Below are 26,289 nucleotides of genomic sequence, written 5' to 3' on the forward strand. Positions count from 1 at the left end.
AATAAGCACTTTCACTTTTGATACAATTACATTTTGCTGATAATACTTCTGTACTTTTACGCAAGTAACAATTTGAATCCTGGACTGGAGTATTTTTCGACCACAGCATTTCTACTTAAGGATCTGAGTACTTCCATCACTGACAGCGACCCCAAAATTCAGCTTTATTTAGAAATTAGCGAGCGGAAGTGGATTGTACGTCCGGGCGAGCTTGATACAAGTGACTGAGGTGGAGGCAGTCAGCCTGCGACAGAAAAACAAACGAGGATAGGTCGAGCAGTACACAGTCTCTCCATGTTTTAAAAGAGAAACAAAGAGTGGAACCCCGGGACCTGTGGATTTAAACCTGCACTGTGTCGTTTATAACGCGCGCTCAGTTACTTCGTGTTTGTTTCTCCCTTTTTGTGTTCCCGGTTGCCCATTCTCCCTGGAGTGAGCACTAAGGTAAGCCTGCAACCGCAGCTGAACTGTGGAACTTGGTGCAGTCGGACGGGCTACTTTTGTCCACTCGAGCGCCAGTTAAACGTCTCTTATTGTTTTTATTTTTCTCACGGAAAACTTAAAATCACTAAACATTCGTAAAAGTTGGGACAAAAAATGGCATCCCGACTCTACTCACTTTAGATGTGACGCTGGGTCTTTGTCCACCCAGATGCAGCTTTAACGACACGTTGTGCTGGAGCCGCGGTTCGCATGTGTGCGGCTCTACAGCACATTCTGAATGGCTTTTTTTTGTGTTATTCTTACAACTAACACAGTTAGTTTACATTCACCCACTTACCTTTATTCAATATAACACACAGGCCACTTCTTAAAAGGCCTGTAAGCGCAAGCGCAGGCTACTATCGCAGACATCTGTTCTCCTGTTTGACTTATTTCCTACATTTATCTTCTTTTAGTAACTTGTTTTTTAAAAGCACACTTATTTGATTCATCAGTAAAGTGCCTGGCGAATGTAGGAGCTTATTGTTTTACAACGCAGTAACAATGAACCACATTTGCCATAACACCATAGATTGGCCACTGTGCCACATGCCGAGCTTGTCAATGTTTCCAGTGGCTCGTAATGGTAACTGCACCGCGTATCTCTCGCGATGTGGTTGCATTGTCTTCCTCGCTTATGTGGGGTAGTTGCTCATTAATTATCCATAAAATGACGTTTATTGTTCTCGAAAAGACGAGGGGAATAGTTGTCCTGAATTCCGGACGTTGCAGGCGGAGTTTCTTGGGTGCAGGTATACCTTCATGGCACACCTATTCTGCAGACACACCTCTGTTATGAGCGCCATGGTTACGCAGAGATATGCACAAGGTTCAGCAATGACAGGTATGTGTCATTAACTTCCTATCTTGAATCATAACTTCAGAAGTCTAACGACCCCAAAAAATGTGGTTTTGTAAATTATTTGCAAATTTCACATTTTCAACATTTTTCAAAACCACACTAAGTGTTACCAGTGTGACTCACCGGATAGAGCTCACCTTACTAGTACTTATTTGGAGTGTTACTGTTGTATTATATACTTTTACTCCACTGCATCTTCATATTGCCCTTTTTATCTGAAAGCTTGAGTTATTTTGCAAATGATTGTTTCTTTTTTGCATTGCTCTCAGTGTGCACACATATAGCCGTAACAGTCTGGAACGAGGACAGCAAAGCTGGACTACGAAGATAAAGAACAGACAATAACAATCAACAATGAGAATCATTTTCACTTGCAGCCCTAACCCGTTCTGCTGTGTTTATTTGGCATCACAATAAAGTTTCGACCTTATTTAACGTGTTTTTCAAGAGACTAATTTCTTTCGTTCTTTAAATAGTACAAAAGCACTTGTCTTCCACACGTACTTGCTGCTGTACGTCTGTCAGGCTGCATCGACACCGGAAGGTTCAGCTTATTGGAAATTCCTTCCGTGTGATGTTGAAAGGAAACAAAGAAAGAGAAATTGGTACTTGTTGCTGGATCTACATGTACAAAGTAAGACAATCCTAGTTAAGAGCAGATGAGATTTTCATTGTAAAAGATTATAGGCAACTCTTTTCATAATCGATGAATTGTTGTTTCAAACAAACATTCTCTGGTTCCCCTGTTTTTATTGTGAGCTGCTTTTGTCTCTTTTAACACCTTTTGTAAATTGAATATTCTGCGCTTTCGGACTGTTGTTTTTGGACAAATTAAATTTTTCCTCAGGCTTAACGAGTTTGTGATCAACCTTTTAAAAAAATATATCTATATATCGATAATCTGCTGCACTTGGTTGTAACCACCTACATGTTAATGATTAACATCATATCCAGGCTGATAAAAAGAACAAACAGGCCAGGTGCTCTTGCTTGACTTTCCTATTTACGCCATTTTCATTGGTGTAGCTCGTGAATAGCGAAACAAATTCCAGGTAGATAAAAAAAAAAATGTACGGTAGTCTCGTTATATCTCCCAACTCTCCCAAGTTGACAAGGTCCACCTGACTGCATCGTTGAAGTGACCTGCATGTGATGTATTTTGGAAAACTGGGGGGGATGTGTGTTCATAGTTGATCATGAGGACGCAGGATTTCTCGGTTGCTTGTAGTCTTGTTGAATGGCAGCCGTGTCTACTCGTCATGATGCGTTTGGTCTTAAAATGACAGATTTGAAGGAGGACATGCATCTTTTAACAAGGTGGTATTGCAGGCTTGGTTTACTGTCACTTGTTTGTCTACGCAAAATATTAATTTATAATTTCATACACGACCCTGAATTTATCTCTTTCCATTTTTGCTTTTGGTCGACTCTTTGCAATTTCATTTCTTCCCTCCAATTTGTTGGCTTCTTAAGTCAAACACTTAACACACAAATATGTCATTTAAATCACAGCTTAACGAATGCGATAATAAGCCCCCATCCTCTTTCTTCTCTATATGTGATCGCACGGTTATGAGCCGAGACTGATTCCTCTGCTCGTCTCTCGTTCTCTCTCACGAGCTTAATGGGCCTAAAGCGTCCTCGCACACTGTAAATGATTAGATGTCATGCGGTGCCTCAGCACTTTCTTGTTCAGCTTTTGTTTTGGTGGAAAGAGGAAAATAAATAATTGGGTTTTTCATTTTTGTGGTTTAACTTTGTGTAATGTGAACGGGCTTATTACTCATTGCTAATGAAGTAGTATAATAATTATACATGCATTAGTCTATGCTAATTAAACAATTAAAGATTAATACTTTAATAATGTCATCTGTAGTTAAATAATTGAATATAATTTGAAGATCAGGTGAAATATCTGTCTTTTTTCCTAATGTGCACGCTGTGAGAAAAGGGTTTTACAGTTCATTGCATGGTTTGGCTTCATCCATACTAAATGGAAATTAAACTCTCAATTAAAAACACTGAATTAAGGTAAAGTTTATACATTCTATACGTTGATATTTGGTGTGCAGAGACATATGACTTCATCATGTTCCCTCAGCTCCACTTTTCATTTCTGTCTGGAAATCCCAAACAAAATCACACAACTTTTTATATTTAATAAATGTGTCTCTCTCTGTCTGCGTTGATGACAAATAGTTTTTTGCTTCATTGTTTTCTTTCGTGAGTTGCCCTTTGAGTGTCTCCAGTCCTTCCTGAAGCTGTTGTGCAGCAGGGAATAGAGATCAAAATTGGTGTTTTTGGCTCAGTAGAAAGTAATGTCGACCGCCCCGAGGAAATCCTAATCTCTCTGAGAAGGAATTAATAAGTGAACGCACAGATGGGCGGACAGGAGACACAGAGCATTACTCATAAAGAGCTTCATGTTGGTGGCATGATAAAGCTCACCCTATTGTCATTGTAATCATCTGGGCAATGGGTTCAACTGACAGTACATACATGTATGACAATGGACCCCCTTTCTCTGACCCCGTGGCCGAGGAAGACCAAGAGGATTTGTGCTTCTATGAATGAGAAGGCGTGTCCTTTCTTTGTGTTTTGTTTTCATGATTTTATACATATCGTCCTGCTATTATTGATCATTTCCTTCTCACCATGTTGCTGTTGCGCAAAAATATATTTCTTAGTTGGTACGATTTTTAACCACGGGAGCAGTGTGGCTCTAGGGATGTTGGGTGGTCCACCATTTAGGTCCCAACTGCCTTTTGGGGTTGATTACCGAAAACATTCGTGGTCCCAAGTGGATGAATCTCAATGACTTTGGTGATCAGATATCGGATACTCATGGTGGAGGACGGATCCTGACGTTTTTGGGGATCCCCCTTACTTTTCTAATAACGCCAACAGCAGATCAAAGACTGCACTCCTACAGTAAAGCATCTCGGCATCTACGCGATGGATCGGCACAACATTTTGGTTCAGACATTCGTGGTTCCCATGTGACGTATTCTTTGGTAATCCTTTTGTCTTTTCTGTTTTAAAATCGGCGTATTAACACTTTACATTGTGAGCATGTTGACTTGCTGATGTAAGCATTTAGTTTAAAGCAACATTGTGTCCAAAGTACAAAGCAAGATAGACTCTTAGTATTGTCATAAACAGTTTTTAAAACACAGTAGCATCCAAAACAAGAGTATCTGTCTCTTTAGTCTGTAATTCACACCTTAGTTCCGTGATTCAGTTCTCTCTCCTGAGTGTTTTCTTTTGTTCCTTAAGTACTCCATCCTCCATCTCTATCGTCACCTCTCTCATGTCCTCTGCCACCCGGCTTGAGTTCCTAACTCAACAACTGAACCAACAGCCCGTTGGCTCCAGTGTCCTTGTGTCACCACTGGGCACCGGGCCTAATCCTATACTCTGCGCCGCTGAGGGGGAACCATGAAGGGAAGGGAGTAAAGCGGTTTGTGCTTGTGGTACAGTATCTCAGCCTGACACTCTCTTGGTCAGAGACAGAGCCGTGGAGTTTGTAATCGGCGGATGATGCATGAAGATGTCAACGCCTGAGATGGCACGATGGTGAAGGAAACATAAGGATGTGGGAGAAACGTATACCATTATGAAAAGTAGGGGTGTCATCATTCTCCAAATCCCAACTTTTTGATTCAAGCAGTTTTTTTTTTACATTTCCAACTTCTTGTTTCTGTGACTCATGAAAAGAGTCCATCTATTGTTTGCGTTTGTTCCATCGTGTTATTTCCAGCGGAGGCTTCGGCAGGCCCTTCATGCTCTAATTGATTTAATTAAGTGGACTTTCTCCCCTTTGGCTGTGCCGATGCACAAACCGGCAGTATGCAGACAAACATTGAGTTGTCTCACCCAGAGCACAAGCTTTGCTTATCTGCATTTCACAGAACGATCCACGTTCCAAGTTCCCCCCTCAGAGCGTCACTGCCCACGTTACACGCGTCCCTCTGAGGTTCAGCCTTATGAACAAAGCCTCTCCGTTCCTGCGGATGTTTTGAAAGGCACCACCAACGCTCTGGTAAACACCAAGCGATCAAGAGTCGCTACTCGCGGCGTGTGATGGGCTGGTGTTTTCTTGATTTCATCGAGGTTCTCACGTCAGTTATGATCATTTTCAATGTGTCTGACGTATTTAACCTTCAGCTGCTCATTTGATTTTCAGACACTGAAAAATACTATCAAACGTCAACATAAAATCCTCAAATACACACAAAAAAGGCGGGTCCTTTTATTGTTTATAGAGCACTGCATATGTGTAGTTGCAGATAATATTGCGCTATATTGTCAACACAGCAGAATGTGCAGCAGGATAAAACAGTTTAGCAATGTTGTAGCACTTTCAGCTTTGAAGGAAGCGATTTCAAAGAGGTCCATTGACTTCCGATTTGTTTGAACAGTTATGAGCTTGTATCTATGTGACTGTACCACTCTTGGTGGTGACGACTCTGCAGATTGTTTTTGAGCTGCCGACTTCACGATTCGCACACCTTACCCCAGACATGGCTCAGTGAAATAAGCTTGTTGGATTTAAAATAATGCAAACACAGGGTGTGCAAAACCTCTGGGCTACAGGATCTATACATATGCAGCGGATGGCCAGTTGCTTATCTTAAACTCAGTAGTCTTTTCTTCACAATGACAATCATTGATGACTCGTGTGACTTCAGCCTGCAGAGAGGAATAGGATTGTTTTTCTTACTAAGTTTTCACAAGATGATTGCGAAATCTCTGTGATGAAGGGAAGTGCCCACACTATGCACAAAGAATTAGAAAGTGAGAGCTGCTGAAGTCTCATCAAACGTGTGTGTGTGTGTGTGTGTGTGTTTGCTGGGACATGCACTATGGAAGGGATTATATGGATGTAATGCAACTCGAGTGAAAACCTGCCACCAGCTCTGTGTCTTCTGCAATGCAGGAGCTTAACAATGTTGTTCGAACGACACTATGAACAAGACGCAACACAACTAAGTGATTGTTGGCTACGTAAGTGAATCTGAGACCCGGCGACGGGAGGTAGCGTGGCGGGGGGATTAAATAAGATAATATCTGCTCGGTTTCTGCTCTGTGTGCAGGACTAACTGCGTGAGACCACGTTCAGTCTCACACTAACACCCGGCCGTCTCCTTGATTCGAACGAGGTCGCTCCATCGACACCGTGGAGGTGTTGACGCGGGGTCGTCCAGCTAAAAAGTCGAACCGGGCTCAACGTACACGTAAGCGCACATACCTGGTACATTACTGTAACTGTGAACAATAATTGTCACAGTGAGAACTGCGTAAAATCCCGCCTCACAGCATTGTTTATCCATGAACAGTGTTTTGACGCCCGATAAGCCTTAAAAACTCGTACATCTACTACGAAGTACCAACACGGCGTGTTTTAAACTCTGTGCTGTTTTCTGTCTGAAGGAGTAGCATTTTTTTTTTATCTGCAGCTGTAGTGCATTTACAAAGAAGTCCCCAGATGATTTAAAAATTTGATGAGTGTCTCTCACCTGACGTGTCCCACATTCTGGATCCACAGAATGAAGCAGTGTTTTTTTTTCCCGGTTTTTTTTCCTTCTTCAAAATGTTCTTCAATTGTCCCTAATATGTCTTCTGTGGTTTCCTGCTTTGTTGATGCTGGGTTTTCATTCTCATTGGGCTTGTAACATGTTTTGACACCATTGCTGATTGTGTTCTTCAAGGCCATACCTCGGCACACATCACAGCTCGGTGTGGCGTCTGAAAGGACCGCAGTAACTGTGCGTATAGAGACTGTTCAACACAAAGCAGAAGTCATGTTAAGCCCCTCGGCAGTCTGGCTAATCATGGCCGATAATTCAGTGCTCATTAAATCTGTATGAGGACAGAGTAATGCTTCATTTTTACATTTTATCGGCCTTTTTAACAATTGGAGGCAGATTATCACCAGTTCATGTATTTTTGTAGGCTATACAAATATTATGTCTTTATTTGTTTGTTCTTAAATCTGCTGCTGCGTGCTTGGGAGTTGATTCGGTCGTTGAATGGAGCGATATGATAGGCCTTCTCTAATCCATTTGTGCCCTTTCTCTCTCACACGCTCTCTTATTCGCTCACACAGCTCAGAGTGCCACAGGGTTCTCCTGAGAATTCAAGACTGCACACAAACAGTATTTGGCCTGTGGAGTCTCTTCTTTTTTGCTCACACACACACACACACACACTCACTCGCTGCAGGACCTCTATTTACCTTATCTGCTGTTTTTAGCTTGGCAGAACTACAGTTGTTTGAGTGTGACCTCGGCCGTCCTCGGCAGTGCGTGGAGAGCTGCCAGCAGATGCTCGCTGAATGTGGTGCTTTAGTGTTTTGTGTGGCAGCGTTCAGTGGAAGCAGTGATATCATCTGCATGTCACCAGCAGAAACGTCGTCCTATGCTCGGGCCAAGCCGAATGACCGAAGTGGCATTTGAGTGAACAGTATAATGTCAAGCTAAGAAAACCTACTGTGCGGAAACCATAATAGGATACGGGAGAGCTGACAGGGTGAGAAGAAGTATTTCAACTGTTTAAATGATCCGCAGAAGCACTGACCAGAGATGGACACGGTGGCATGGAGATAACATCATGCGCAACCTCTGTTGGCACTCGGCGAAAAGGCAACAAATAAAGTAATGGTCTGATTTAGAGGTGTCAAGAAACGTTGTTCATAGTAGGGAGCATTTAGCCAGGTGTTACATTCTGAGTTTCTGACTCTTTTTGGCATTTAATGCTAGAGGCTAGAGAAACAGATATTCAACATTTGAAAGGCGAAATCAAAGAGACGCAAAGGTCTTAAAGCGTGTTACAAATGGGACCGTAAATTATAATAATTATAAGTTTATCAAATGACAGCGTGACAACAATGTGATCATTTGAAAGGCATCTCTTCTAGTGATGAACCTGCAGAGAATTATCACCCGAATCCACAGCTGCCCTCGTCTTTACAGAACTTCACATTGAGTGTGAGCTCATTTCGGCTGTCCGGCACCACGGCTTCACTGTTTCGGTTCACTCTCACTGCTCTTATGGGGCCGTTTTAGCCTGCAACAGGAAGCCTTTTTGGTGAACTAGTGAACATTAAGGAGCTAAGGAGACATATATTTCTCATAAGAGTTGGTAGAGGCCAAAAACAAAGCTAGAACAGACTGACATTTTAAATATGCATCCAGGAAGAGATGGAAAGGGTGTAGAAAGAAAAGAGCAACAATTTTCCTTTCTCTCTGTCTCTCTCTCTCTCTCTGTTGTTTCCTACACTCATTCCCATAACTTTTTCCCTACTGGCCGCGGTGAATGTCTTCTTCAGTGCAAAGCCAGTCCTGACACTGAAAGAGTTTGAGGCATACAGCGATATTCAGCAGTGGCTCGTTTGGCTGATGTTGAAACGTGGCTCATGACAACATGTAACATGTGGTCCGCGTGGAAAAGAGACGCATCTTTCACAAAAGCCATTTCTGTTTCCAACGTACTGTTCCGGTCTCTCCTCTGACATCAACACACGGTTATGTAACGGAGACAAACAAACATGCGGGATATCAGAAACGACTCTCATGCTCCTCAGAAAGAGTTCACTCGTGTCTTGGAAAATCTGGATAAATTTAGACAGTCGTGGAAAATAAGAGTCACTCTTGGGAAATGAATGGCTTGGTAGAATGTCCCAGCAAATGTTTCTCTTCCCTGCAAATATCAGAATAATTCTCATCAGCTCCATTTGCTGAAAACAAGACTGTTGGTAAAAATCCGATCACTTCTGATTCGCTTGTTTTGTAACACAGAGTAACTCACTACATTTACACTTCTGTATCTTTAAGAACAACAAGCTAAAAGACAACATACTGAACCAACCGCTACATTTTGGTAAACTGATGTTGAAGAAGGAAGGCCTCTTAATCTCCTCAACTGTTGGTAGATTCATTCATCAATCAATGAGACAGTTGATCAGCAGCTAATTAGTTTGTTTTTTATTGCAAAAATGCCAAACATTAGTTATTTCCAGGTTCTCGAATGTGAAGGTTTGATGCCTCTCTTTGTCACGATCTGATAAAAAAAATTATATATTTTTGGTTTTGGACTGTTGGTCTGAAAGTTACTGCATCTTTCTTTATTGGTGTTAGTCTGGAGACCTTTTTGCAGGACCGCTTCTGGACGAGCCCTCAAAAGGTGTGTTTAAAACAGAACAAATGAAGTGCGTGTCTGCCCTCAGAGTTGTGAAAAAGACTTGTGACATATCTGGATAATCATCACCTCCGGTAGGAAATGATTAACCCGATTCAGTTTGTATACTCCACTCCTCTTTCTCGTTCGTGGCACACACTGTTGAAATATTCACCGTGGCTGTCCCACTCGACAGTAAATGATCCACATCTGTACTCGGATGGTGGCGGTTTTAAGGCGTTCAACAGGTCTGCACGTCGCTGCACCAGTCTCTCTGCGTTGCTCATGCTACATCAGTTGGTTCTCTCTCGGGAGCCTCAAACCGATCAAAGGGAATAATTCAGGTCCAAAGCCGAGGGAGGAGAGAGAAGACCGATGGAGCAGAAGGTACAAAGAGAAGGTAAAGCTCAAGCTGGGACAGAGTCAACAGTGGTTTGTGATTCACGGGGAAGAAGAAAGGCGGTAAGAAAGTTTCTGAGGACCTTTTTTCTATTAAAATTCTGCATGAGCTAGCCTCATTTTGCAACGTATTCTTTCACAACTTATGCCGAGAGTAGGTACTTTTTAAATGAGTTGGCAGCAAGTTTATTCCCCCATGCAGCATAGGATCATCAGCGGTGATGCTGCCTGCACACTCATCACATATTAAGCAGACAGTGAATTAACTCAAAGATGCAAATTGTGGAAACGGTAGACACAGCGTGTTTAATTTCCCTCCCATGTTGCCTCATTAAGAGAGAAAAAAGAATCTCTTCCTGCCATTAATTGCTTGCAGGGATCCTCACGGAGGCACGATTATGTATACGATTACCTGCATGAGAGTGAAGAGTTAGATACCAGTATTTGATCCGATACGGTGCTCATGTACTAGTACGCAACCGATACCACTGCGCCAACGAGACGTTAGCCTCTCGTCAGTTGAGCCCAGCTGCAACAATAACCCAAACGGGCTAAATCCATCATTTCTCGCCAGCTGCATTGTACGCAGTCCCCACGCAATAAACAGTTTAGCTGTGAAGTTGTCAGCTGTGTGTGTCTGCCTGGCAAAATCTGCCAAGGTTTCTGCAAGCCCAGCGCAATGTTAGCCAGTGTCCAGTTGAAAGTGAGGGCGTGTGGGTAACAGGTGAGTGTGAAGTCAGCAGTCACGGTTGGGCTGTGTGCGCAGCATCTTTTTTTTTCTTCTTTTTTTAAACTATATCACTGATGGCACATTTTAAAGTATTGATTATACACAGCTCTTGGTATCAGGAAAATACAATGTAGATGATTAAAATATCAGCAAGTACTCAAATGTAAGTGCATTGCTAAAAAAACAACAGATCATTGGTTACCCAGCATGCGGTGAAAAGTGTTGGGTGTCAGCTTGTCGCTGCTTGTCACCGACTTCTATTGAAAATGACTTGTAGCCTGTTGCCACTCGCCGAGTGAGCACAGCTGCTTTGTTTTTCCTATTTCAGTACTCATCTTAATCCGTGCAAATATCCAAGAATAGTGACTCAAACTGAGGCCTGAGGATTATCCAAAGTATTTGGGGCATCGTTTGTGGAAAGAGACGTTGTTGATTTTTCTTGCGGTTAACGGCAGAAAAAAAAATTTGATTCCATTTTTTCCATTGTAATGTGGGGGTGGGGGTGATGATAATGGTCCATGATGATGATGATGAGATTTTTATATATTTATCTATTTTAGTTAACTTAATATATTATATATATATATATAATATATTTTCAGCACATTCCACAGCAGAATCCTATTATCCTGGGCAATATTGTTCCTGTGACATTCAGAGAGAGAGAGAGAGGCTAAAAACAATTTAAAAGTAAAATCACACGAACACTTCTGCATCCCCAGATGTGATTTACTGTAATGGTCCATCTCTAGTTCTGGTTTGATGGACAGTGCAGGGGTAACCGCTTATTCGACAGTGCTGTGCTCTGCAGTGGACTGGAGACCAAAGGTTTGCAGCAGAGGAAGCTGAAGGTAACAGGAAAACAGATCTTCTCAGTTTGACTGGGTTTGAGTACCACTGAAGAACTCTTTCCTATTTAATAAAATAGGCCAAAGTTTGTGCGTTTGATTCTGTCTGGACATTCAAGAGACATAAATAAACTTTGCCGAGGTAAAATACAGTCGACTTCAACACCCAGCCCTACTTTATCATCATCACTAGGGTGTAGTGAGACGCAAAATTAGCACGTTGTTTATTTATACTGTGACTAATTATCTGCTTATCGCTTCATAATTTAGTCTCCTCTGGAAAAACAACAATTATGTTGATCTGAATTGCTTCATTTCCATATCGTAATTGGAATCTGACTCATCAAGAAGTGGTTTGAAGAGCCGTGGAGAGGCACCTGCCTGGTCACAATACTGCTGTATGTTTCTTCATACTGCTTACAGATGTAAAATGAGTGTAGTGTCGTTACTCCTGACTCCAGTGGTTTATTCATTCATGAAAAGCATACAGCGTCTTTATACTCTGGATGTTTGTACCATCTGATCATTCATAGCGAGTCTATCCTCTTACTGCTGAGTGCTCCTGTTATATTGCCTCTGGATTTGCTTAATTTACATTGTTGATTGTATAGGAGTGTAAGAAAAGCTGAAATGCAGGGCGTGTTCTGCTGGGGGGGGGGGGGTTCGTCTATTCGGTTCCACCAGCTGCTCATATTCAACACAGTAACGTTCCCAAGCCGATAAATACATCGCAGTGTGGAAATATTTCTCGCCTCCAGTCTCAAAACTGCTCAATACGGCACAGAGCAAGAGCATCTCTCGGCATGGTCCTTGGAGACATGCTTTATGATGAAGTGTGAGAAAAATAAATCGTAGTAGTGCAGTGTAGTGCAGTTCATTTGAAGAGCGTACTGTAGCTTCTAGCCACTGCAATATCTTTGTTGTTTAACCTGGAAGCGACCAGTGTTTTGTTTTGTTTTTTTTCTCACACACACTTTATTTCTCTCGACTCTTTCTGTCAGACACAAACACAACATCGCCTCGGGTTTTTCTCGTGTCTGCTCCAGTCGAGGGATAACGAGCGGCATTGTACATCAAAGCTGTGCTCACTACATTTGCCCTGCTGTGCTTTACAGCGCTCGCCTTTTTGTTGTTTGTCGTGCCAGGGGACATGGATACCAGACTGTCACACACACACAGAGTTAAAAATAGAGGCAGTCCTTCCTACTTCACTTATGGACTAAAGCAGCAAAAAAAAAAGACAAGAGGAAAATTATGCTAATAGATGATGGCTTGCAGGCAGAGAGAGAGAGGGAGAGGTGGTGTAGAGAGGACTGGGTTATAAACCTTACAAAGAACAAGCTGCCCAGAGGAGATGCCTCATCATGTGCTCAGAGTGCAGGGAGGTGTGCAAAGTGAACAGGGACCGAGCTGTTGCGAGAGGAGGTAAAGTGGCCATCAAGGAGCAGAGAAAACAAACCAACAAGTTTGTAGTCTGCTATTTATGGCGGAAGAGGAATGTACGAACCAAGACTAAGAACGGCAGTAGGGGATTCAACGTTGTTTATCGTCTTTCGGTGCGATCTTTACGATGGAATAATAATAGCAAATTAACACGATGCACTACTTTTTGTGCCTCAACGAAGCAGAGAATAATTAAAACCCGCTGCTCGCAAAATGTGACCTCTCACAGATTAGGAGCTGGAGGTTGATGCTTCAGTGGAATAACATCAATACCTGCCGTCTGTGTGCAGATAATGTGTGATGCAGGGATTAAATAACTGGTGATGCTCAATCCTATCTTACTGAGGGGCCGTCACTCTGCTGTCAAAATAGGGTGTTAAAACATGCAATGCATGAAATGTGCTGGTGACATATTTATTAGAAATGATAATGATATCACCTTCATACCAATGAGTTTTTTGGGACACTCCTGGAGGTTTAGGTCTCTCTTTGACTTTAATGGGGGAAAACAAACCCTTTTGTGAAACCCTTTGTGCAGAATCAAAGTTGATCTTTTTGTAAAGAAATATCGAAAATCGAAGAGTGAAGGGATACAAGTCTGATTCTTTTTTTTGGGGGGGGGGGGGGGGGGAACGCCCCCGTCAATGAAAACGGGACCACCCATTGGCGGTTGTCATGGAGACTCCCTCAACAATGTTGGCTTTGCCCAGGAGAGGAGGGCCGAAGCAATGACAGAAAATGAAAGTGACATGTGAAAAATGACTTGAAAAGGGAGGTTGGGGGGAAGGAAGGGCCAGTTAAAGAAAGAAGGGAATTCCAGGTTTCTGTCATCGCCCATTTAGGCAAGTTAACATTTAAGGCATTTGTCTCAGGAAGTGTGTGAAAGAGCAACATTGCTGCTCCAGTGGTGAGTGAACGAGTAACACTGCCTCTTCTTTCTCTGCACTTTATTATTTGCACATAAAACAGACACCCGAGCCGCACTGCCTGGGTGAGCAGAACATGACTGTTTATTTGTTAATAACGATGACAATGCAAAATTCGAAGCTGGTACTTTATTATTAATTCATGGAGCTCTGCAAGTCGCTGCATTTTCCACAACCCTGTCGTGCAAATATTTTAGAATACAAGCCTCGTGTTGACAAGTGAAGGGATTCTGTCCGCAGAAAGACGCTAGCGGGCTTTTATTTTTTATCGTAAACAGTGTTTCGATAAAACGATTACATTTTTTCATGTCTGTGACATGTTCAACAGATAAATATATCGAAACAGTTGTTAGTATGATGTCAATTTCCTGTCTAAAGACAATTTTCACTCTGTTTTTGCTGTGAACAAAAACATAGAGAAGACGCAGCTGAGACGAAGCCTCTGATCTGTTAACGTGGGGGTCAAAATAAAAAGTTGCTCACACAGGCAGTGATAAAGTACAATAGGGCTGCAGCTAACACACCTTTTTTCCTTATCGATTTAATTGACTGATTTTTTTTGATGCTACTACACAGAGTTGTGCCATTCAAAGGTTGTTCGACACTGCTGGTGCTGAGCAAAGCTCAGCGGAGCGGCCTGTCACTAAAATGAGAACAGCTGGTCCACCTTAAAGGTCAATGAGCCTCACAATCCCTGATGCAACAGCCCGGTAGGGAGTCAGTTTAGGCACGGTGGGCTGCTGGGCCAATACCCTGGTGGAGTCTCTGCCGTACTTTAAAAAAACAGAGTTCTCAAATGTTTAACGGTGTCACATTCCGGTCTTTAAAAACTATTGATTGTACTGAGGTTTGGTATCCAGTTCTTATTCTAAAATAGCTTCCGAAACATTTCGATCTCTGCTCGTCTTGTAGGCTTTCTGTCAAATACTTCTCAACGTGTCGAGATCATCACTTTACTAATACCCCGTACACTTTGAGTGAGAGTAAACGCGCCTGAGACAATGTGGTGCTTTCGAGAGGCGCTGTCCACTGTGAAGGCAGTGCCATCTGTGTGCCGAACGCCGGGATCCAGCTCGGCTCACGAGACCCACGGGAACATTCAGGTGTCTTTGTGCCAAAGCAACAAGAATTTAACTGAAGCTCCAACAATTCTTGAACTTAACTCTCTTGTTTTGAGATGGCTGTGTGCCGCTTAAATGGGAAAGCACTGCAGCTCGGTAGCACGTGCGTACAGCATCCATTTCATTTGCACAGCGTGATAACTTTTCACATTGAGTAATTGCAGATTTAAATGTCTGTTGTTATTGTGAATGTCTGCTCATCATCATAATTAAGAGCTGGACTTTTTGCGGGTTATTTCCGTCCTGCGTGGAGTTTGCTCTCTGGTCATACGGTGCGGTGGTGACAGCAGCCCTGGCTCTATCTGTGTGGTCTGAGTTTGCCTTCTTCTCGTTCCTATTTTGAGCCGACAGCGAGAAACCCTCTTGGTGTTGAGATGTCCTTGCATGTTTATTTCTTTTTCTTTTTCATGGCATCTATTTCAATGGCACCCATTTTCTCCCCTGAAGCTGAAGAAGAGCAACCACTAGCCTCAGCTGATGTCACATATGTGTGCCACACCCACAGTTTAGGGCCCGTTGGTGTACGACTGAGATGGAAGACGTACGTGTGCGAGTGACCGATTGAGAGCATGTTGAGGTCCGTTTGACAGTACAGCTGTCCAGGATGTTGTTGTGGCTTTGTTTGGAGCAGGGAGACATGGCGGACATGTCCCCCAATTGGCTGAATTATGTCTGTCTTTGACCTGAATGGCAAACACAGAAAGCTCTGCCAGATGTTTTTGTTTGTTCTTTAAACATCCCCTCCCTTTTTTTTTATAATCCTATTTCACTTTCCCTTTCTCTTTGTGTGGTGAAAGAGCCCGTGAGCGTCGTCCCCCTCAGTGAAGGGTGTTGTGAAGTGTTGCTGAAGCCCAGCTCAGCAGTCTGTCGCTCATCTTTCCTCTTTTAACTCAGCAGAGGAATGGGGGGGGGGGGGGGGGGGGGGGGGTCACGAGGAGCACGAGCTCTCAGGCTTTCCCCTCTTTAAACGCAGTGTTTCCCCAAATCTGTTTTTCCTTTTGTGTGTGCTTCTCGCAGGAAATGGCGTCTTTTGTTCAACCACCCGTCTGTTTGTTAACGATGTCGCGTTAGTAGCTCAGATTAAATGACAAACGTGTCATGAAACGCTCTGTTTGGTGGATCCCGTTTTCACCCACAGTTTGGTTTAAAACGAGACTTTTGGATTGATTGCTGCAGCTTGTGGATTTCATTGGCAAGTCACGAGTGACGGCGTCGGAATGAGCAATGGTATAGCTGCCATTCTGACATACATGATTGCCCACAGCGGAGGGTGGTCTTGGTTTGGAGTGGCATTCGCATCACACTAATGTCGAATGAGCAAGGTTGCCAAGGAGACAGGGAAATTGGTACCATGGGTGATGGGAAGTGCTCGTGCTAGGATGAGAGCACATCACGTGTTGTTCTGCCAGTTTACAAGAGTGGAAAGAATTGACACTAAGCTAGAGTGATTGTTGAAAGCTTTTATTGTGTAGTGAGTTTCAACTTAGGCCACATCCACACGACTACTTTTCCATTTTAAGACGGAGTCTAGGAGTGTGGAAACGCTACCGAAAGTCGGGTGAGTTTGAAACCTCCGGGGTTACCTCGTAGTGTGGACCGGCGGCGTCCAGCGGCACTATCAGCCCTACAAAGTGGACTTCTGAAGTCACGGTGTGCGGCTTTAAGGAGGGCGATATACACATAACGGAGGACTTCCCTTTTCTTCTCGATGCTTATTTTTTCTGCACAACTATTCCGAAGTTCACAAAGAAACTGTTCACGAACAAAAGCATAGATGCTCTCCAGTGCAACAGCGACTTTCAGCCACCCGGCAGAGCAACGAGTGTGACAGCAGACAACATAGTATCCGAGGGAGTGAGATACGTGTGTTGACCCATAATCCAGTAAACGTGTGCAGCCGATCTTCTGATTGAAGGACGACCCGCTCTACCTTCTGGCCGCAAATTGCCAAAAATAAGGTGTGAAGGAGTTAAAATACACACCTTAAATTTGTGTTTCGTTAAAAAGTAAGTAACGTATGGACGATTTTAGACCAACTGAATTTAGATTTTTGCGAATTTAAAAATATACATCGGTAAAATATATTTCAGCTGGCAGCACTTTTTTTTCGTAAACATATAACATAAATAATCTTGATACCGATCCCTTTTTTAGTGTTTGACCACAGTGTTCTAAATAACTCGCGGCCCTTATCAGCCGGTTAGTGAGGGGTCAGCAGTCAATGACGCCATAATGACGAGAGGCCCTTGACCATACAGTCATAAACAAGCACACTATAATTTCTTGTTACTTATCAACCACCATATTAACTGATGAGGATGGACCCGCAACAAGTTTGTCGTGGCCGATCTATTGTCCTGTGTGTAAAAGGATTAATAATTCTAATAACTATAGTTATTTCTTTTTTAAGAGAATAAAAATAAACAAAAAGTTCAGTTACAACCTGCTGTTAGTCACCAGAATTTCCCCCATGTGTGTGTATGTGTGTAGTACTGATGACACAGGATGACCTCACCAAAACCGTCCAATGAACGAGTTACCTGTCAGATGATCTCCTGTTTATAGCTTGTGGTTTGATTATTAAAAAGTGTGTGAGATCATGAACCAGTCGTAACTCGTCAGGACCACATGAACTGAACTGCAGGTGTGAAAATAACCGCATGCTGGCCTGCCTGGGTTCAGGTCTGCGTGAATCTTTTGAATCTTTGCTGCATAGAGGAGGAAAAAGCAGAGATACCCAAACAAAGCCAGGAATTGTACACCGCTTGTATTTCTTGTCTACTTTTTTATTTCAATATATCAAAAGTAGTGACGGGTAAATACCGTGGCGCATTCTCCCAACAGACGTCATCAGGTTGGCTCACCCATCCATCCTCACCGGGAGGAATAAATGCAATAAAAGGAAAGGAAAGTAATCACCTGGTCTAATCCGGCAGCCTGAGGCGGCTGGAGGCCGCAGCATGTTCACATACCTCCCGTCTTTCAGAAAAGGTTGACATCACCGTCCCTCATCTTGTCATAAATCTGCCCTTCCACTTCTATTGCCTGCACTCTCCAAAGAATCCCAGCTGCTTTTCTTGTCTCGTCCTGTATGTTTAGCTGACCCTTCTGCCTTTGTTGCTGCAGTTAAAGTTGTCACTTCATGGAAAGTTGAGCAGCTTAATTTATGGTAAACCTGACAGAAACTCTCCCCGTTGCACAACTCCCTCCTCCGCTGTCCCGGGAGGTGAAGGAAGCCAGTTTGACAGCTTTACTGACGGCAAGCAGAGACACATTCGCAAGTGCAGCCTTGTACTATGCAAGCTGTTTACAAACTTGAATTTTTACTGCTTGTCGTAGAGAGATAGAAAGCGGTCGTTAAGACACTTGCATGCAACACAACCCGGCTTTTGGTTTGCGACTGTAACGGTAAGAATGTATTCGGCGACGGCTCTGCCGTCTCTGTGGCTGTGGCGTAATTGAAGTGGAATTGAATATCTGGTGTTGAAAGAACACAGCCAGTGCTTTAATTAGCATTTCATAAAAATGTAGCCTGCACAGAAGATATCAATCTTTCCAGCAGTAATGGAATTTAGTTTTTTTATATGGTGAAATTTGTGCAGCTACACTTCTCATGACTCATAATTCTCTTTTGTGGCTACGCTTTATCTGTGCTCTGCCCCCTCGTTACAGAATAAAAATGGAAATGACAATACGAGTAAGGGAATATACACAATCCCCCGGCTTTGTAAATGTGTGCTGCTTGTTTTGTTTTTTTTCTTGCGTCTTGTCTGTTGAAAAATGTGTATTGTTGTCCACATATACTAGATGTAGTTATACTCTCTCACACACACACAATCAGCAGTACTGGGTTTGTTTCCCATTCGGCTGTGTTTGACGCATGAGGGGGTTTCATTTGGAAACGCATTATTATAAATGTCTTAACCTCAGCACCATTGTAAAACAGCTTAAAAGTCTCTTAACATGTAACTGTGTTGTAAATGGTCGGTCTCGGCTTACTGCCATAAATCACAGCGTCCCACCACAGCTACTGATGGCCTTCCATGAGATTAGATATGAAGCAGACGGCTTTATTTGATTATTCTGGCTGAGCAATTTGTGGACACAAAAGCTTTACAACATGCCTATTCATTCTGTGTCTTTGAATTCGCCGTTATGTCAGAATGAGCCTCTTTTCATCGGCATCATCTGCATCTTTACTTCCTTCATGTATTGCAGGGATCTTGTTTCCAGCTGCAGACTGTTAACTTGGCGGCGGGCTAAATATAAACCGTATTTCTCGGATAGTTCTCATACTGTGAGACGCCTTTTTTTTTAAATCACAGAATAGGTTTTCACTTAATTGAAATTGCACTGACCTTTCCTGACCCCTTCATGCATGTTCTTGAACAAATCACTTCCCATTTGGCTTGCGAACATAATTCCTCAACATGTTAAGGTAGTCCAGCAAACCCATGTCAAACAGAGCATGTAATCGCTCACCCGGTGAAATAGAGCATGTAATCGCTCACTGTGTGTGTGTGTGTGTGTGTGTGTGCGTGCGCGCGTGCGAGCACAATGAACACACACATTGATTTTTGACAAAATATTATTACAAACTTCAAAGTCACATTTGGTATCGTTTGTGATGGACTGGCAACCAGTCCAGGGTGTGTCCTGTCACATAAGTTGGGATAAGCGGTTTAAAAAGGGTGTGCATGGATGGATATGGATTCATTTGTAATGACTTGTCAAAGCAAAACTGAGCTTCGCACACACACACACACACACACACACACACACACACACACACACACATCTTAAAATCACCCTTTAAACTAGAAATAATACTTTACAGACAAATGAATATTGTATAAAAGGTATTTTATGTAGTCTTGTTTCAATGTTGATGCAGACCGTTAATCAAAAATCATCTAATACAAAACAAAAGAATCCTTTTTAAAATGAATCTCGTCAGTAACTCATTCACTTGCAATATTTCTTTATTAATAATTAATTCTCGTACCCTTTCTGCCCCCCTAGTGGCTGTCCGAACAAGTGGCTGTTCAGACCAGGATATGTCACTTGTTTTTAGTTTTTTCATCTTCACTCTGTGATAAATTGTTGCGATGCTTATTGTGTGCGTGTGTGTGTGTGTGTGTGTGGTGCTCCTTGGCTCACCCCTGTGCCCGTCTTCTCCTACAGGAGGACTCCATGAAAGATGACAGAGGAGGTGATTGTTGTAGCCAAGTGGGACTACACGGCCCAGCAGGACCAGGAACTTGACATCCGTAAAAATGAGCGTCTCCACCTCCTGGACGACTCAAAGAGCTGGTGGCGTGTCCGCAACGCCGGCAACCAAACGGGGTACGTGCCATCAAACTACGTGGAGCGCAAGAACAGCCTGAAGAAAGGCTCGTTGGTGAAGAACATCAAAGACACGCTGGGTAAGAAGAATTCAGTTTCACTCTGAAATGAACAGGTCGCCTGTGTGTTTAGGTTTAATGTCAGTCGATTCGTTTCAGGAGAAGTGGAACATCTATGCACTTGCTTTTCAATAATTTCAATAATTTTCAATAATATTTTCAATAATTTATATATATATATATATACACACACACACATATATATATCCATACATACACACACACATATGTGTGTGTGTGTGTGTGTGTGTGTGTGTGTGTGTGTGTGTGTGTGTGCGCTGAGCCTGAATCTTCTCAGAAGTCCAATGATTCCCTCACGGTGTCTCCGCTGGGAGCTGTCACTGGGCACTCCGGAGATCCCGGTGAGTCGGCCGGAGCTCTCAGCTGTCGGCGCATTGTCTCAGTCCCCAGTCATGACTTGAATACATTACTGTGCATGTAGCCTCAGCTGCCAACCTAAGAGAGGGACTGTCTGTGCATACAGTATCAGTGGGTAGAGCCCGAGGGTTATTTCTGCTGTTATGGAGTTGAGCAAAATGTAAACAAAAAGCTAAACTCAAGCTACTTAAAACAATGAAGAGGGGTTTCATTTATTGTACAGCCAGCTATAAAATAGAATCAGTAACTAAGAAAGTGAACTAGTTACATAGAAGAATGTCTCTCATAATGCCACGAATGACCTTTATAAAGGTCCGTTCCTCATGAACAACAAACCCGTCTTTGTTTGAAAGCTTCTTTTTCCTCAAGACTCGTAAAACAAGACCAACGTGTAATCTCAGAGCAACACATGAGACATTTCATGTAAGTCTAAAAATAGGTTTCTTGTTTTAATGATCAATTGATGGGGAAAAAAAATACATAAATGTGTTGTTCTGTAGTTTAAACAATGCTAATATGATCCTTAAATCAATGCACGTGTTTCTTTAGTACAAGAGTGATATGGACATGTAGTATTATTGCATCGTTTATACACACCAACTTGTGTGTAAAACCAGAGCGTGCGTGTGTGTGTGTGTGACGCACATAGCTCCTCCACATGTCCGCAAGCAGTGGCTTTAACCATTTCCCAACATAAGTCTGCAGCATGGCACAGGAATCTCACCCGTTTTTGACATCTTCCAGCATTAGTTACCACTTTGTGTACGGCTGGTAGAGGGAGAGGATGATCAAGAAGTTCATTAGTAATAGAAATAGCAACTTTGTGGCCCTGAAAGGCAGACGTATTTACAGTTGAAGGGGAGGAGAGAGTAAAGGGGGATGTAGAGGGGGGGGCTGTGTGGATACCAGCCCTCAGGGAAACTCTGCAGCTTTATAAGGGCCAGCGTGGTACAGCCTGCCACTGTCACCCTCACCAGAGTTCATAGTGTGCAGAGAAAACATGCCCCCCCCCTACACACACACACACACACTTCCACACTGACCCCATCAACCCCATTCTCTGTCACTGTAGGTCTCTGCTTTTTGTTATGATCAGGAGAGTGATTAATTGGAGTGATGGATCGCCCCTCTGTGCCTGACTTTGTTACGTATCGACGACAACATTACGGCCTAATTCCATTTCAGTCTAAGTAGTTTTCTTCCAGCCAGTAGCTCTTTAGTGTTAAAAGCCCGATCAAATCCAATCGGCAAGAACATTTTCCTGATGAGGTGATGAGCAGTAGGTGAGGTCAGGGGCTGATGGAGCTTACTCACACAGATGAAGAGAGAATCTGATTGGCTGAGAGCGTGATGACCTCATCCCGTCTGTGGTCTCTTTTCTCTCCTTTTCCGGCTCTTCGGTAAGGCCACGTTGTGATTATGGCGCTCGCAGACAGTCTTGTGATTCCCGGTATCTCCAGCGGTCCTCCTTATTGAACTGTGCTTCAGCATATTGTATCGTGGGCGTTCATCCAGGCAGAATTGAATTGTAAATGGCTCCGCGCTGGTTTGTGTCCCAGTTTCCTCTCACAGGAAATAAAGACGGGAATGGATGAAAGAATTCAGCAAAGGTTCCGCTCATTTGCTGAAACTGGGCCAGTACTTACCAGTACAACCAAGTGGCGAGTTAGACTGCCGGCCACCTGAGATTCTACATGACGCCTGTGTGGGTGTGCGTGGGTGGATGTGAGGCGACTTGGGTCAAAAAGCATTATATCCCCGACGGTCCATTTGACGAACTTTCAAATGAAAGTAGTTGTAAGTGTCGTCCGAAAAAAAGCCCCATTTCCTGCTCAAACAAGCTGCAAAAGGAGGCAAAAATGTCCAGCTGTGTAAAGCAGAATATGTGGTCGACAGTAACTCTCTCAGAAAGCTCCTGATCAGAGCTTAGATTTCTGCTAGAGCCCCAAACATCCTCTGACAATACATGGTCTGTGTGTGTGTGTATATATATATATATATATGTATAGATATATATATCCTTGAGCTCCTCGAGCCTTTTGGCAGGTTTTACTAGTTTTACACACAGAGTAATCCGTGAAGTGACACTTGTGGAACAGTGAGAAGAGAGCGACGGTGCTATTTAAAAGGGCCAAATAGCTCATCTGTGATTCACTCAAAGTACTCTTTAGAAATCACAGCACTCGCTGACACGGTGCTGATTCTTCATCTAGGGGCCGAGCTGCGCTTTTTTTCATTACTGCGTTCTTAAATATGTCTGGTGGGGGGGTGGGGGGTCTTCTGTGGACTCTTTATTACAGTAACTTCCACAACTCTAAGCTATACAGTGAGGCAATATGCTGCACGATGCAGTCGAGGCGAGGCTTTTATCAACTCACTTCCCTCTCGCTCCTCTGGGCTGTAAAATCGAGTCTCCTTCCTCAAGATGAAGAGGCAGGTGAAGGTTCTGAGTGAATGTGTGGGAGGAGGGGATCGCCCGCCGCTGCTCTAACCAGCAGGCCAGGGCCTTGAAGTGGAAATGAGTGAAGAGGAGAAGGTGTGTGTGCGTTAAAGTGTTTTCGCTTTTGCGCCAACGAGTGTGTGTGTGTGTGTGTGTGTGTGTGTGTGTGTGTGTGTGTGTGTGTGTGTGTGTGTGTGTGTGTGTGTGTGTGTGTGTGTGTGTGTGTGTGTGTGTGTGTGTGTGTGTGTGTGTGTGTGTGTGTGTATTTTATTTTTCCCAAGGAATCACCTGAAGTAGACTCAAGACTAATAATGCCGCACACAGCTATCAGATATGTTGGATGCACTCTGCTATCCATAAACATGATCTGCTTGGTATTCCTGTCTCGTCCCTTTTTTCTTTGCGTTTTCTTTGTCAGCTGTGGCCTCTGATGTGCTCCGTCTAATGTTTGTGTGAGAAACAGCTGCCAAGAGACTCCTCGTCTTTCTTCACAAGCCCTCCTCCTCGTCCTCCTCCTCGTCCTCCTCCTCTTCGCTGCCAACAACTTTCATGCCACTCTGTGTGAACCCAGCCGCTTTCCAAACCAGCGTAGAACGTCGGCAGTGACATTTCCGTGGCATTTCAGCAGGCTCTGTGGGAAGAGCGGGTGATTAGCTGTCAAGACGTCGGTTATTAGTCGCACACATGAGCCTCGATTGTGAGCGATTGTAATAGTGTCAGCCACACACAGAGTAGCATTCTTCTTTCAACATTCATTTTGAAGAGGGCACCTCCTCGCTTGTGTTCGGCTGAGAGACTTTAGAAACTCACGGCCTCATTTAAGTGTGCAAACGATGTTTAAAGACGTCTTTGAAAGCACACGGACGGGAAAAGACAGACGGGTAAGGCAGGAGCAGGCGTTGATCCGGGATGCGCTTGTCATTGTCACGCCCCATGGTGCGTGCTCCACTTTTCATTCCCCCCCGTCTTCACCACCTATTTTTAGCCTTTTGATGAGCACAGATGTGTATACGGTGTGTAGATGGTGTCGACGGAATACCGACTAGATGGCAAGCTTTCATTTCATCGTGTTGAGTAAAAAGACACGAGGTGCTCAGGGCACGTGGATGTGTGCGCCTCTGTGTTAATTCTGTTATCAAGAGTATCGATCTGTCCTTCACCGCTGAACTTTCTCTGTATCCTCTATTTCTACGGTAGTTGTTGTGCTTCCGAGGGTCCATGAGTGCAACTTGCAGCCTCAATGAGTTTCCTGCTGACCTAAACTCTCTTCTCCCCGTGGAGCTCGGGCCTCTTCCTGCCTCAAACATGACTCCAAATGAATGCTCATGTTGCATCACGTCTGCTGGACGTGTAAACTAGCTGTTTGCTAACACGAGTGTCAAATCAACTTCATACGGTGATAATATGTCAATGTCGTGTGGCCGAAGAGTCAATAAATGCAGGTTCAACATGTATTCGAAGCAAATGAGAGGAAAAACATCTGGTTCTCTATTTGTGTCACATTGTGTCACATTCTCTTTTGTTTCTGTTCATGCTGCAGGTTTGGGAAAAACTAAGAGGAAGACGAGCGCCCGTGATGCTTCCCCAACACCCAGCTCGGACACAGAGTACCCCTCCAATGGCAGCAGAGGAGGAGGAGGAGGAGGCGCCGCTGAGAGGATCTATGACCTCAACATCCCCGCCATAGTCAAGTTTGCCTACTCAGGAGAGAGAGAAGACGAGCTGACCCTCGTCAAGGGCTCCAGGGTCATCGTGATGGAGAAGTGCAGTGACGGCTGGTGGCGGGGCAGTCAGACGGGCCGCGTGGGCTGGTTCCCCTCCAATTATGTGCTGGAGGAGCTCGGCGGGGCCGACGACCGAGAGGAAGGAGATTCCTCGCAGGGCTACCAGGGAGGCTCTCAGGGGACTCTGTTGGCCAACGGGCGTGCCGGTGACCGCGGTGCAGTGCTCCACTTGGTGCAAACACTCTACCCCTTCAGCTCTGTGACCGACGAGGAGCTGAACTTTGAGAAGGGCGAGGTCATGGAGGTGGTGGAGAAGCCAGAGAACGACCCGGAGTGGTGGAGGTGTAAGAACTCGCGTGGCATGGTGGGCCTGGTGCCTAAAAACTATGTGGTGGTGCTGGACGAGCGGCCCGGCCCGCCCTCCTCTGCGCCGAGCCTCCCGCAGAACCGCACCGTGGCTCCAGCGCGCTCGGGGAAGTTCGCTGGGAGGGACTGGTACTACGGCAACGTCACCAGACACCAGGCCGAGTGCACACTCAACGAGAGAGGAGAGGAGGGCGACTTCCTGGTGCGAGACAGCGAGTCATCGGTGAGTCTGTGGGGTGAAGTCATGGCTGAGTTGCATTACGAAGGCTGGGAGAAACTCAAAAGAGGACATTTAATAGATTTGAGTAGGAGGAAGATCTGTGTTGGGGAATGTAGGTCAGGTCTGGACAGTTTTTGTTACCGCGACAGCAACGCAACTTTGCTAGATGTTGAGATCAGAATGAAGGTTGAGTTCTGGTTTGGGCACGAAGGGGCCACTTGTGATGAAAATTGTGACAAAATGAAACCAGGGAAGACAATCTGCTGCTGGTTCAGTAGATGAAGAATATCAGAGACGTTTAGAAAGAAGAGTTTTAACATGTTTTATCACAATGACACAACGAGGTTGCATTGAAACAAAATCAATCCAAAATGATAAAAGTAGTTTAATATGCGATCATATGTGCGTTTGGAGCTTTAGGTTTATAAGAAAAAAGCAGCCGCTTCCAATAATATGCAAGACTACCCTTTTTCTGAAGTATACATATTAAATGAAATGGAAAAGTCATTAAACGTGTGACACTATGTGCTTCAGCCAACCACAGTGTACTCGGGCTTAAAGAGTCCCTTTGGAGACAAACAAAAGTTATGTTTACTCAGAAAATAGCTTTATGAAGATAAATAAAAATAGCTTTCTGGCCCAAAACTCAACAGGGAACCTTGAAGAGATTCCTGATACTATTAAGTTATAAATGTCTTTTTAAGCAGCTGATATTTTAAAGTTTTGGAGTAGGAGTAGTGACTGTTATTGCTTTTTCGGTTTAAAA

At 43.8% G+C, this 26,289-nt stretch overlaps 1 protein-coding gene across 1 annotated transcript in view; it reads left to right on the forward strand.

Moving 5' to 3' along the window:
• The first annotated feature begins 265 nt into the window (after positions 1–265).
• nck2a (NCK adaptor protein 2a) overlaps positions 266–26,289 on the forward strand; it is a 28,262-nt gene continuing 2,238 nt past the window's right edge. The window contains exons 1-3 of the mRNA XM_079277657.1: positions 266–444; positions 20,175–20,416; positions 24,754–25,526. Of these exons, the coding sequence (XP_079133783.1) occupies positions 20,191–20,416; positions 24,754–25,526 (999 nt within the window). The 5' untranslated portion in view covers positions 266–444; positions 20,175–20,190. The remainder of the gene's footprint in view (positions 445–20,174; positions 20,417–24,753; positions 25,527–26,289) is intronic.

Source organism: Melanostigma gelatinosum (assembly GCF_949748355.1).
Source record: "Melanostigma gelatinosum genome assembly, chromosome: 10".
In the NCBI taxonomy this organism is placed as follows: Eukaryota; Metazoa; Chordata; class Actinopteri; order Perciformes; family Zoarcidae; genus Melanostigma; species Melanostigma gelatinosum.